Consider the following 13,990-nt stretch of genomic DNA (forward strand, 5'->3'; position numbering starts at 1 on the left):
ATTTCTACCCGTTTTAAAAACTTTCCTGTGGCTCACGGGCTGTTTTGAAATATGTTGTTTGATTTCCAAAAATTGTGAATTTTCCACCTATCACAATTCTGCTATTGTCTGACAACTGTATGACTTCTATTATTTTAAATTTGTTGAGCTGTGTTGCCTAACACGTGAAGCGACCAATATTGGCAAATATTCCACGCACATTGGAGAAAAATGTATGTTCTGTTGTTGTTGGATGGAGAGGTCTATAAGTGTCAATTAGGTCAACTTGATTGATACTGCTGCTCAGGTCATCTATATCCTTTCTGCTTCTCTACCTGGGTGATATATCAGCTGTCAAAGAGGGGTTGAGGTCTCCAAATATAATAGGATATTTGTCGATTTCTCCTTTTAGTTTTATCAGCCCTCTCCCTCATATATTTTGGACTAGCTACAAGTGGCCATTGAACGCTTGTAACATGGATAGTGACACTAAGAAAATGGGCTTTGAATCTTTTTTTCATTTTAAAGAACTTAAATTTTAATTGCCATACGTGGGTAGTAGCTATGATACTGTATAGAACAGGAATGGAATTGTTGGATCTCATGGATGCACTATTAATTTTACTAGACTTTGAAACATTCTGGTTGTATATTCTAGGGGAATGGGTAACACTTTGATTGTCAGTGAGCCAACGAAGCAACACAAGCTTTTATATATAAGCTTACATATGTAAAATATCATCACAAAAGCCTAATGTACTCTGAATGATGCAATATAATTAACCTAACACTAGACCAATTAAATAGTATAATCTACAGTATTTTGTATGATTAAAAGTATTTTTTGCATATATTTACTCTTTTCCTTGATGTATATCCCAATCGGAACTGAGTAAGCACAAGTGAGGCCATTTGAAAGATAAGGAAACTGATGTTTAGTCAGGAAAGAAACACATCCAAAGTCACAGAGTGTAAAAATGACGGACCAAAGACTTCATGCAAAGTGTTCATGACTGGTCCAGAAAAGTCTCCATTGACTTCACTGTGCTTCATCAAAGAAAGGTTAAACTTCAGAGCTTTAAGAAAGGAATGGAGCTTTATGTTCATACATTTGAGAGTTGGAGGAATTGAGTTTTTTTCTAACATGTAGTAATGAATGAATAAGGAAAATGAATTGTGATCTCAGAAAATAGATCCTGGCTGATGAAGAACACTGGGGTGGAGATAATATTATTCACTGATATTTTCTGTCCCTCTACATTTCTTGTCTCCCACACAGCACTGGGAAGGTCACCATTTAATGAGCTGTGGCCAGAATGACACATGCTTCTCGACCAAAGTATCTCATTGCCAGAGGTCCAACTTCTAACTTTTTTTTCCCTACCTCGGCAAAATAAAAAAAACTTTTTGAGATATTATTCTATTTTGCAGAACCCATATCAGTGTGGGTCTAAACAGCCAACTAACAATGAACATGTAAAGTATGCAGTAAATGAACTTCTGATGTGTTAAGCCACCAATATTTCAAAGTTAAGTTTTGTTACAGAGCATACACCTAGCCTGTGATAACATCCAACCAAAAGAATAGTGACAACCAAATTCTTGATGCTATAGATGCTAGTTGCTGTCTTTATGACTTTGAACCACACAGTTGTATTCTCACACGTGTGTATTTATGCCTCAGTGGTCACAGTATGATCTTCTTGCTATCACTGTGGATCCAAAATACAGAAGCATAGCTTCATATTTGTTTACTAGTATCTGTGGGATAACATGAAGGTGTTTCTTCTTTACATTCAAGTTCTTGATAGATTGAAGTTTGAGGCAACAAGTCTTGATAAGGACTTTCAGAAGGTGATTTCCAGCAAAAAAATTCAGAAATCTGTAAAGAAGTCAAAGAATAATCCGTAAAATAATCTGTGAAGTCTGTAAAAGAAGCCATAAAGAATAATATAATCTAAGTCCTCAATGACTTGTCTCCAAATATATGCTCTCTTACTCTAAAGATTAATTGTGTGGATTTGGGGCCAGAGGAACTTAATGGCTGCTCTCCAAAAAAGGTAGAGGGTGAGTTCAGTTTCAATCATGACTAAAACTACCCAATGATTCAACAAATGGTGTTGGGAAAACTGGACATCAACATGCAGAAGAATGAACCTGGACCACTTTCTTACACCACACACAAAAATAAATTCAAAATGGATAAAAGACCTAAATATGAGGCATGAAACCATAAAAATCTTGGAGGAGAACACAGGCAGTAACCTCTTTGACATCGTCTGTAGCAATTTGTTTCTAAATATTTCTCCTGAGGTGAGAGAAACAAAAGCAAAAAGAAACTATTGGGACTTTACTAAAATAAAAAGCTTCTGAGTGAAGGAAACAATCAACAAAACTAAAAAGCAATCTATGGAATGGGAGAAGATATTTGCAAACGACATATCTGATAAAGGGTTAGTATCCAAAATCTATAAAGAATTTATCAAACTCAACACTAGAAAAATAAATAATCCAATTAAAAAATGGGAAGGAGTCTTGAATAGGCATTTTTCCAAAGAAGATATCCAGATGGCCAACAGACACATGAAAAGATGCTCAACATCACTGATCATCAGGGAAATGCAAATCAAAACTACAATGAGATATCACCTTACCCCAGTCAGAATGACTAAAATCAACAACACAAGAAACAAGAGGTGTTGATGAGGATGGGGAGAAAGAGGAACTCTCCTGCACTGTTGGTGGAAATGCAAACTGGTGCAGTAACTCTGCAAAACAGTATGGAGTTTCCTCAAAAAGTTAAAAATAGAACTACCTTACAATCCAGCAGTTGCACTAGTAGGTATTTACTCACAGGATATAAAAATACGAATTCAAAGGGACACATGCATTCCAATGTTTATAACAGCACTATCTGCAATAGCTAAATTGTGGAAACAGCTCAAGAGTCCACCCACTGATGAATGGATAAAGGAGGTATGGTATATATACACAATGGAATTTACTCAGCCATAAAAAAGAATGGAATCTTGCCATTTGTAAAGACGTGGGTGGAGCTGGAGAGTATTTTGCTAAGTGAAATAAGTTAGTCTGAGAAAGACAAATACCATATGATTTCACTCACATGTGGAATTTAAGAAACAAAACAAATGATCAAGGGAAAAAGAGAGAGAGGCAAACCAAGGAACAGACTCTTAACTATAGAGAACAAACTGAGGGTTACTAGAGGGAAGGTTGAAGGAGGATGGGTGGAATAGTTGATGGGGATTAAGGAATGTACTTGTCATGATGATCACTGAGTGTTGTATGTTAGCAATGAATCACTGTATATTTTAACCTGAAGCTGATATTACACTGTATGTTAATGAACTATAATTTAAATGCAACTTGAAAAAAAACCTACCCAATGGTTAATTTTTTCCAGATATTAAGCCAGGTGAGTATCAATCTACTTGGGTTACTAGTATTTAGTTTTGAGGAAGATAAAGGAAACTATAAACATATCCATTAAAATCATTCTTGAACAACAGAAATAGGGAGAGATAGTAGGGCCTTCTTTAATCATTTTGGTATGAAGAATGCCAACCCAGCTAATATTGGGACATTACATGTGATGCATTGCTGATGGGCTGGAAAATAATGAGTTGCTAATAGAACATAAGTTTTTGAGTGTCTGAACATGTTTTGTGTGATTACGCATAGAAAATTTTAAGTGTTTTTGTATTTTGTATTTGTGATTTGATGTCTGTCTCTTATAATGAATGATTATTTGATGAGAGAAAATAATATAAGGTTTTATAAATAAAGGATGGTTATTGTGTTTTCATAATTTTTAAATAATGCTTAACCCATAGAGCTGTTGCTGGCATTTCCCTTCTTCTCTTAACAATATAACCTGTTTCTAAACTGGGAAATGGAGATAAAATTGGGACTATATTTCCTAGGCTCTCTTGCGGCTAAGTATGGGAAAATATTTAAGTACTAGCCGACAAAATGTGAGAATAAGTAATAAATCTCACTTTGGAGTTACACACTTAAGAAGAAGGGTATGTATTCTCATTTCCCTTTTCCTTTCTGCTGATTGGGATGTGGATGTCATAGCAGGAGGTCCTTCGTGGATGCAGAGGTGAAAGCCACATTTTGACAATAAAGAATCTACCTTTCCATCCCTGTTTTTGGTGCAACTATGTTGTCATAGAAGGCAAAAACCTGACTTACAGTAGCCAGAGAATATTTGACATATAAAAGCCATGTATACTAGTAGAGAGTAGATGCAAATACTGAGAAATATCTAAGAATACCTAAAAAGAGCATACTCTCCAATGTCTACTCTAGCGAGGGCCATGAAAATTAGCATACAAAGAGCCAGAGAAGAAAATGGATAAGTTAATACCTCCCCGAGAAGGGAACTATGACATAAGTATTTTATGGCTTTTGGGGGGCAGGGTGTCTCCATAATTCCTGCCTTAGAACATATTGTACTTGCCATAGATCAGTGATTTCACATTTCTCTTTTTATCTCCAGGTTGAAGTTTTATCATAATCTTTGGTCAAGTCCACATTTATATAATGTAAGTAGAAATAGGGCAAATAATTTGTCTTTCAGCCCTCACTGCAATGAACTACTTCTGTTTTTGTTGTAGAGAACTACAAAGATACAGTAACTCCAGAGCAACAAATGGTTTGGATTATTGTCCTTCGTGAGCTGGTGAGTTGTATTTTAGGTGTGGGGAAGAAGGTAGATGTGTCTGGTGCCTATAGAGAAGAATGTGATTGAGAATGTTCCTCATCTTCCTGTAAGAATAGAAATTCTGTATATTTGAGCTAGATTTGAGCCTAATGGAACTCTGTGTCCTCCATTACAGCTCAGTGTGGTCATGCAACACATGTTGTCCAGTGTAATGTGAGAGAAGATCCGCATTTTCCTTCAGATCCATGGCCTTACAAGAATAAATATGTCTTCCCCTTCTCTGTGTCTTTTCTCATTGGGTGCTGCACAAGTATTCTGTGGTGGGAAGAATATCATGGTGTCATTTCCGTGATTGTGTTATATCATATGGCAGAAAAACAAAACAAAACAAAACGTTATCCGGATGAGCCTAATCTAAGTATAGGAGTCCTTTCAAGGCAGAGTGTTCTCTGGATGGTAGAAAAGGAAGTCACAGTGATTCAAAGCACGAGAACTGTTTGACAAAGAGGAAGCTCTCTGTTACTGAAATGGAGGGAACCTCTTGAACAGATCCAAGAGCAGCTTCTAGGAGCTGAGCATGAATGACTCCTGGCCAACAATCCCAGTTCCATAACACAGGCCACTGGATTCTGCCAACAACAGCAGAGAACTATCAGACCATCCCCAGACTTTCCAGGAGTCCAGGCATCCAGTACATGGACTTCAGCCTTATGAGATGACTGGCTTCTGAGTAAAGAATCCACTCAGGTCCACTGGGACTTCTGATCTACCTTTGCCGTGCCCATGGGTCCATCCCATCCATGGCCTTCCTTTCCTGACTGCCTGCCCTGAGGAATTCAGACTTGCTTACCAGCCCTTAGACTCATGTAATCCAATTGCTTGTGATAATGTTATACGCTTGAAATGAGGGGGATTTCAATACCAGAAACCTTTCCATTTTCTGTCTGAATTAACCCTAATTGACACACAGTTGTGGCAATAATTTCAACACACAAAAAAGAACCAGGTAATGAGGTTGAGAAAAGTATGCTACTAGCTCTGTTACCTACGTCTGTTACCTGTAATAATAAAACATAAAATTCTAACTATATCTGTGTTTCCAGTCAGCTGTATTGTCAACTTTATATACCTGCAATAATATATTTCATCTCTTTCAGGCTTTTAAATTAGTTATACCTTGATTTTATTATTTTTGGATGATATATACGTTGCACATTCATCACACTAAAGAGTGTACTTCATATAGTAAATTAATAGATGGATGGATGGATGGATGGACAGATGTTTGAAGTCATGGATAGATACCCATGGGTGAGAGTTTCCATATGGAATAGAGAATTGCACACTGTGTATTCCAAGTGTGCTCAACACACAGCTAGTAGCTTCCAGGTTGTCCACAGAATCACTTCTAGTTTATGCTTTTGTTCATTTTACCAATGGTGAAAAGAGTCATCGACCACATTGTTTAACGAAATAGTTGAAATCATCCTCTTTCTTCTAAGAATTGTACATACCCAGTGAATATTCCTGTCATCCACGTTATAGATGAGCATGGAGAGAGGGAGTGAAATTAAAATTTGCAGACAAGTTAGGATCATCAGGACAATCACAAGTCCCTGTTAAAAGAAAATAAAATGTCATGCATTACCTTCCACTTTGATGATAGTTTAGAAAGTTTTATGTCAGAGCCCCACATCAGGCCGTCAAAAGGGGACACATCACATTATACAAAATGGAGCAATGAAGTTGGGTCTGAACCCAGAAATCTATGTGCTGTTACAGAAAAGCAAGAGTTAGAGATGATATTAAACATTCTTGAACATACTAATACAAGATGGGAAGTAAAACTTGATGACATTACAGAATTCACAATAACTACTCCACTTTTGATTTTTATTAAAATTATTATTATTATTATTATTATTGGTGGTAGGGTGGGTTATTAGTAATATTACTATTGAAGTTATTGTTACTCAGTCATGGAGATCAGAAATGTTGCCAAGGCTTGCAAAGCTGACTTTTCTCAATAAACAGGGCAGAAATGGTAAGGCTTCAGATCTCCCCAGTGAAATACTAAAATTTCCCAGTTTTCCACTGGACTCAATTCTAATTAAAACCAAAATGTCTCCAGGGTGCCTGGGTGGTTCAGTTGGTTAGGTGACTGACTTTGGCTCAGGTCATGATCTCACAGTTTGTGAGTTCGAGCCCTGCGTTGGGCTCCGTGCTGACAGCTCAGAGCCTGGAGCCTACTTCGGATTCTGTGTCTCCCCCTCTCTCTACCCCTCCCCTGCTCATGCTTTGTGTCTCTCTGTCTCTCAATAAGAAATAAACATTAAAAAAAATTAAAAAAAAACCCCAGAATGTCTCCTAAATTTGGAACACGCTTTAGGGTAAAAATTAAATAACAGTTGTGAAAATTTTTGTCATTGTCCTCATAAGTAAAATGTGTCTTCCCACACTCCAATGTTCCTGGTTTCTTTTACTGGTTTCTTCCTGATTTCTTTCTCTCCTCTATTTCAGACCATTTGTCTGCATTTCTTTCACATGGCTTTATTGCAAAAAAAAAAAAAAAAAAAAAAAAGGATTACGCTCAAATAGTGGCAAGTCAGAATAAACATTCATTCTCCAGGTAGCTTTGGGTAATAACTTATTTTTACCATCCTAGCAGTGATGAATATTATAATAGGAAATAATTTTAAAAAATAAAGGATAAAGTAAAAATTTCCCCAACTATTTTTTCTAGTTTTTCCAGAAAAAAATAAAATTTAGACCACAGAATTGGGGCTCTCTGCCATTGAAAAGAAATAGTTCTTTTCTCTTTCTAATTGTTGCACCTGTAGAGAGGCATTTGGAAGGACTCTGGAAGCAAGAATTTTTGTCATGTTCTTGAAATATACCAATGATCAGGTCTCATCTTCATCATGCTCAGATAAGCATTCAGTCTTCTCCGAATTCAGGGGGATAATACTTACAATTGCAACTGATTTGATGCCCAAACAGAGAGTTTCCTTCTTGCAATCATAGCGGAAATTTTTTGTTAAATTATATGACAGAATACATATCCCAACAATCGAGACCAATGTGCTAAGAGTGTTAGCACCTATATTCTTCCTCAGCTGGAAAAAAAAAAAAAAAAAGACGTAACTAGCTTATAAGTTAAGGACCAGGGGTTTCTAGACCCTACATGCTGGGGAGAGAATTCTGATTTCATTGACTTATCCATGAGATCTACAGGCATTCATCATCCTTATAGGGCCAATTTGGTTCAATGATAAATCACAATTGCGAGAAGAAGAGTTAGAGAAGATTGATCTTTCGTGAACACATACCATGGATAGGATAAAAATATTATGTACATTTTTGTCAGCGTCTCTTGTTTTCTCCTCCTATTAGCTCCTCCCTCCACCAAAGATAAAAATCTGCCTTGCTCAAGCCTAAGCCATGTTTTTCTCGTTGTTAAACGTCACCCCACCCCATTACCATAACGAGGCTTGAATAGCCACATAAATCTTTACTCACTCTTCTTATGGTGACGAGATATGGGGATCAGAATTCTAAAATCCAGGGAGATCCAGCCTGTCTGTGTCTAGACATAGGATGGCCACGTGATTCATTGGGCCAAAGGGACAGTTACACGATGAAACGTACTACAAAATAATGAATCCCCGGGGTGACTGGGCTTCACGTGGGAAACTCAGAGTGTTATAAGTGCTCATTTTCTCCCTGAATGACGAAGGGGAAGGTTGTTAGCTTACCAGTGATTTTGTTTGCTTCTTGGCAGACACAACAGTCAGAGATCCAGACATGATAAACTGTTTAGAAGATAAGAAAGGTATCTACAGGGCAGTGGCTTCTTCCAAGTCACCTTTCCACCCTGTTTCCAGATGCATATCTTTCTTCATATCTAGTACCCCCCCCCCCCACCTCCCACCTGCCAGGGCCATCCCTTCAGAACTCAGAGGAAAGCAGATGATTAAACTGTGTGCACCACACAATTAAAGTACCATAGTTATAATTTATTCTTCTGACCAGTAAAATTCCCTTAGCTAAATCAGAGAAGTGGACATAAAAACCACAGGGCGAAACGACTTATTCAATGTGGAGAGAACAAAATAAATAAATATAACTCAAAGACACACTTTGGGGTGCAGAAAAGGGAACATGTGAACTCAAATTACATGGCACTTTTCTCAATGTATTTGGCCAAGAAGGGTGATGACTTAAGAAGAGTAACACCTCCTTACCCTTCCCACCCAGCAAATTCTCTAATCCAAATATTATTACATTTCAGAGATACTTCTCCCATGTGTCAAACCCAGGATTTTCTTCTCAGCAAAATGGCAAGATCGTTACTGAATAGCTTCAGGCTATACAGCAATGAATAGAACTTAAGGGTATTATTATATTAGAATATATATTAAAGTTCAGGTTGGGAGGGGCGCCTGGGTGGCTCAGTCAGTTAAGCATCGGGCTTCAGCTCTGGTCATGATCTCACAGTCAGGTCTTCAAGTTGGAGCCCCCCCCCCTCCCCCACCCCCATCAGGCTCTGTGCTGACAGCTCAGAGCCTGGAGCCTGCTTCAGATTCTGTGTCTCCTTCTCTCTCTGCCCCTCCCCTGCTCACACACTTTGTTTCTCTCTCTCTCTCTCTCTCTCAAAAATAAAAAAATGTAAAATAAAGTTCAGGTTGAAAGTTAAATCTTAACTGTCATTGCAAGTACTCTAGAATTGGCAAGATGTCACAAAAATTGTGTGTTGAGTTGATGAATGAATGAATAACGGATTAAATAATAATAATTTGAGATATAAGTGAGATACTCACAGACAATGCCCCCCATAAAGGGAAGCCTGTGTAAATTGAGAAGAAAACAGTTGGGTACATTTCAGAATCAAAAGCAAAAAATCCAATTATCCCATAAAAGATGCATTTCACACCAATCATAATCTGAGCCACCTGGGTAAGAGACAAAACAAACCAAATTACCAACCATTCAAATTAACAAAACAAAAACAATGTCTTAAAGACAATGGTGAGCATTTCTCAGGAGAGAGAGAAGCACTCGGTCCAAACATCATTTTCAAGGTTTGAATCCCTTGAATATTATGAAAAGATCTACTAAGAAGAGTCAGTTCCTGGAGAGTCTGCTTTTTATTTTTTCCCAGAGGTCTGCCCATGGGGGTCAACCTTGCTCCAATAAGACATAGTCACTATTAGGCTCATCTAAGAGATTAGGACTTGTACGGTCTCCTCTTAATGCATCCCTCCCATCCTCCTACAAATGTGGTCCTTTGCTTTTAATTGAAGTGTCTTTCTTCCACACCACAGAATGGTTGCACAGATAATAACCTGATGCCTCTATGTCAGGATAATTAGCCAGAATAACCCTCTACCCTCAGGATATGCCCCAGCTTCTGGTTCAAAATTCTTTATAGTGTTTACTTACTTACCCCCAGAGCTTTTAGATTCCCCTTCAGGAATTTCTGCAGCTTGTCGAGTAAATGTTTCAGGGTACCAGGCTTTTCAGTCTTTCCTAATGGGGTACTTTGGTTTGGGTTTGGAGGAATGTCCACAGTCTTGCCATCAGAATCCGGAGTTTTGCTCATTCTGTAACAGATGGTATCAGATATGCACCGTCATATGCCCCATTCTGTTAATGTTATTATAATGGAAGTAGATACTGGGCTTCTTTTATCTGAAGTCTTTATCGTATGAAGGGAAGGCATTGGCCAAGTGATGCTTATGTGTCCATGCTGCTGACTCTGATATCACTGATGTGGTCAGCATGGAGAGACATGACAGAGGTTGAGAAATACCAAATCCTATGTAACTATAAGATAGCCTCCAAGATTTTTTTTTTCTTTTTAACATTGCATGTGGCCACAGACTTGTATAAAAGAACCCCCAATGGGAATGGTGATATATCTATTTAGCCTTATCCCTGGTGGAGTAAAAATCACCTGAGATTTAAACGCAAAGAGTTTTGAATGAAAGACATTTCCCTTTAATTGAATTAAATATATCATGTAACTTATCATCCAATCCAAGATAATCTTAGGAATGAAAGAGAATAGGAGTGGTATCCATAATTATAGGAGAGACCTGGGGATACACTATGTAAAAGCCACCTTAACTTTGATCACTGTGTGGCAATGAGAGGTAGGTGTATTTAGTTCAAACCCTAGGTTTGTCAACATAAAATATAATCATGCTTATGCTTCATAGGTGTGACACTGGAAATGATGTATCCAATTTTTTTAGTATCATCAGAGATGTAACGTTGCATAAATTCTAGTATTATCTTCTCAAGAAGTTAGGGTGTGCTTTGGTACTCGTCAAAAACAATGATGGATTTCCATTGTAGAACAAACCCAAGAGGGGTTTCCTTCATAAACTAACTCATTTTGAACCTTTTTTTTTTTTTTTTTTTTTTACCAAATATTCGCTTTTTATTTCTATATCATCATTTACTCTATCAACTTTAGGACTATTTTGTACCATTAAATTAAGTTGGGGAAATAGGGGCAGACTTTGTTCCTTATTACGTTGGTATTTGTGATGCTATCACTCTCCCTATTAGGTTTCAGTTTAGCTTTGCTTACAATTTGTACAATTCCTTCTTATGTTTTCTCCTCCTATTATGCTAATGATATGGAATTAGACCCTTTATATAGCTATTTATGTTTAGATTTCCTGAATCAAAGTGGAAACATAGTTTCTGGCTCTTGAGATTCATGCTCAATGTCTTTAAAAAAAAAAAAAAAGAGTTATTGTATATCAGTTCCAACACTCTTTGAGTGTGTAAATGTCTTTGCAGTCTCCATGAAAAGATTAAGATATCATGACATGGAACTCCTATGGGACACTTAAGATTAATCATAAGTATTCGATGTTTCTATTCCCAGTAGTTGGTTTTCATTAAAGAGTTGAAACAGGGAATTTATTTTGTATGATCACACTGGAAGTGCAAACAAGAGAGATTTTTTTTTTCTATTTCTTTGGTGGATGAATCTCGTTCATTAATATTTCATAAATAGAGAGGATCTCATCAATCAGTTATTCTATGTTTTTAAAATGTGACCCTTATACCTAAAGATGGTGAATAACTTGCCCAAATTCACAGACATATTTATAGATGTGGGACCAAAGAGCTATGGGTCTGATAAGTAAAAATCTGCTCTTTAGGCGAAGCCTGCCTCAAACTAACACATCCTTTTTTTAGCCTCCCGAAGCCCACACGTAACAGGTTTGAGTGTTTGAGGGAGCCATTGCTCCCAATGTAACTTTTTTTGGGGGGGAAACACACTATTGACCCCCCAACGTATCCCCTATCACTCCTCACTGCAAATGTCACTATGTATTCATCCATTCACTCAACAAGTATGTATTTTTAGATTAAAAATGCTGACCATAATACCGGGCACATTTTTATTCACTAATGCCTTTAATGATATTTTATTGCAGCTATGTGATTATCATCTGTAATATTCTATCAAATTGTAAGCCTGTAGTTGAACCTGTTAGTGCTCCTAGAAGCTACCATCCAAATGGTCGGTATTTTGAGTAGGACTTTCACATTTACAGCCGTCCTCTTTCTAACGAATGCTGCTCTCCACCTCTGTTGCCTACTTAGAGAATGACGTTGCAGTATTTCTTGGTTACTCGACAATACAAAAATTAGCCTTGTTTACCACAATGTCCTCACCTTAATTGACTTCAAAGCCCAATGACCCTTTATGAGTTAATATAGCTTCAGACCTACCTAATCCTCCTCATCGTGTCTCTACCAGATTAGTTATAAAACTCTCATGATTCTAAGAATATTATTATGAACTTAGCTGACTCACCCATGTCCATTCTTGATGTTCTGAATTTCATTTGCAGATCGTAGACGGAAAAGTTTCTGCATCACAATTCTAACCAAATTATTCCCCTGTATCTTACACTGGGTCTTCTAGAAAATAGGGCTGGAGACAAACTTCCTTGGTAAGCTAAGCCTTACTATCTACCCGCTGATGGGTAAAGTTGTTTGCATAATCAGAAAGTCAGAAAGCAGGAATGTAGACAAGATCAGATGTGTCTACGTCACTGAAACTTTCTGCATTATCTTTAAAACTTTCCTAAAATATATGACGTTGAATATCTACCAGTGGAAAGAAAGGAAAAACTGTCTCTGCCTTGAGCCCACATTCTGTTCAGTCTCTGTCAGGTTCCACGGCTTTCCCTCTCAGAACATAGACAAAAGTACTTTCTGGTGCTCTGGATAATGGGGGAAAAAAAAGTTCTACCTACCTAGTGTTGTTCCACCACACAAATGTGGGAGCCTGTCGTCTTCTTAAGCTTATGTGTCTTGTATGTCTATCAAAGACTGTGCCAACATGTAGGGGAGAGAAATCTATGCTCAGATCTCTGTGTTTCCTCATTTGCTATATTTCCACACCTAGGACTCTAGATAAGCAGTTTTGATGTACATCAATAAAATCGATATAAATCATGTTTTGTTGCTCAAAATTAGAAGCATTATCACCGTGGGGTGCCTGGTGGCCCAGTCAATTAAGTGTCTGACTTTGGCTCTGGTCATGATCTCACAGTTCATGGGTTTGAGCCCCATGTCGGGCTCTGTGCTGACAGCTCAGAGCCTGGAGCCTGCTTCAGATTCTGTGTCTCCCTCTCTCTCCTTCCCTCCCCTACTCATGTTCTGTCTCTCCCTCAAAAATAAATAAATTTTTTTACAAGCATTAGCACCGTAATCCTCAATACCAATTTATAGTTGTTTTTTTTTGTGTGTGTGCTCACTTTCTTCGCATTTCTTTCCATTAATCTGACAAAGACTATATTTGTTCTTTTAACTTACTAAATAAAATTCTTTCCTTTGGAGCAATTTCTAGGAAATTCATATTTTCAACAAACTTTTCTTGGTCTTTGTGTTAGCACCTTATTAACTCTAACTTCACTAAAATAAAATAAACATAAACATGAGCAAAAACAAAAAATAATTATATTTCCAATGACACTTAAATTTATATCTAGCTAGCTATATCTATCTAGCTAGCTATCTACCTATCTATCATCTATTTCAATGGCCAGGCTCAAGTATACCAAGCAAAGTATTAATATATAACTGTATTACAGTAACATTACAGTAAAAATCAATAAAAATTATTAAACTTTCTTCAGCTTGACCAAGGAAAAAAGAGAGAAGGCAAAAATTATCAATGTAAGGAATAAAAGAAGGGACATCACTGCAGAATCCAGAGGTATTCAAAGGATAATAAAGAAATACTGTGAATAAATTTAGGAAGTAAATTTGACATCTTGAAGGAAA

The 13,990-nt window shown here is 37.3% G+C and overlaps 1 protein-coding gene across 6 annotated transcripts; it reads right to left on the minus strand.

Moving 5' to 3' along the window:
- Positions 1 to 1,056: 1,056 nt before the first annotated feature.
- LOC115524657 (membrane-spanning 4-domains subfamily A member 3-like) lies at positions 1,057 to 13,205 on the minus strand. 6 transcript variants are annotated; one of them, XR_003972161.1, is made up of 7 exons: positions 12,958 to 13,205; positions 10,116 to 10,272; positions 9,490 to 9,621; positions 8,189 to 8,481; positions 7,642 to 7,785; positions 6,184 to 6,285; positions 1,057 to 1,861 (listed from the first exon to the last, which is right to left on the minus strand). XR_003972161.1 is itself a non-coding variant. In XM_030331125.1 (7 exons), the coding sequence occupies exons 1-7, from the start codon at positions 13,086 to 13,088 to the stop codon at positions 1,721 to 1,723; spliced, it is 864 nt and encodes a 287-aa protein (XP_030186985.1). In that variant the 5' UTR covers positions 13,089 to 13,199; the 3' UTR covers positions 1,057 to 1,720. The 6 variants fall into 6 exon arrangements, 5 of the variants coding, with proteins under 5 accessions (XP_030186985.1, XP_030186987.1, XP_030186989.1 ...); XM_030331125.1 differs by having other exon boundaries at positions 8,425 to 8,481; positions 12,958 to 13,199; XM_030331127.1 differs by lacking the exon at positions 12,958 to 13,205 and adding an exon at positions 12,513 to 12,916 and having other exon boundaries at positions 8,425 to 8,481.
- Positions 13,206 to 13,990: the final 785 nt, after the last annotated feature.

Source organism: Lynx canadensis, chromosome D1 (genome assembly GCF_007474595.2).
Source record: "Lynx canadensis isolate LIC74 chromosome D1, mLynCan4.pri.v2, whole genome shotgun sequence".
NCBI lineage: Eukaryota > Metazoa > Chordata > Mammalia > Carnivora > Felidae > Lynx > Lynx canadensis.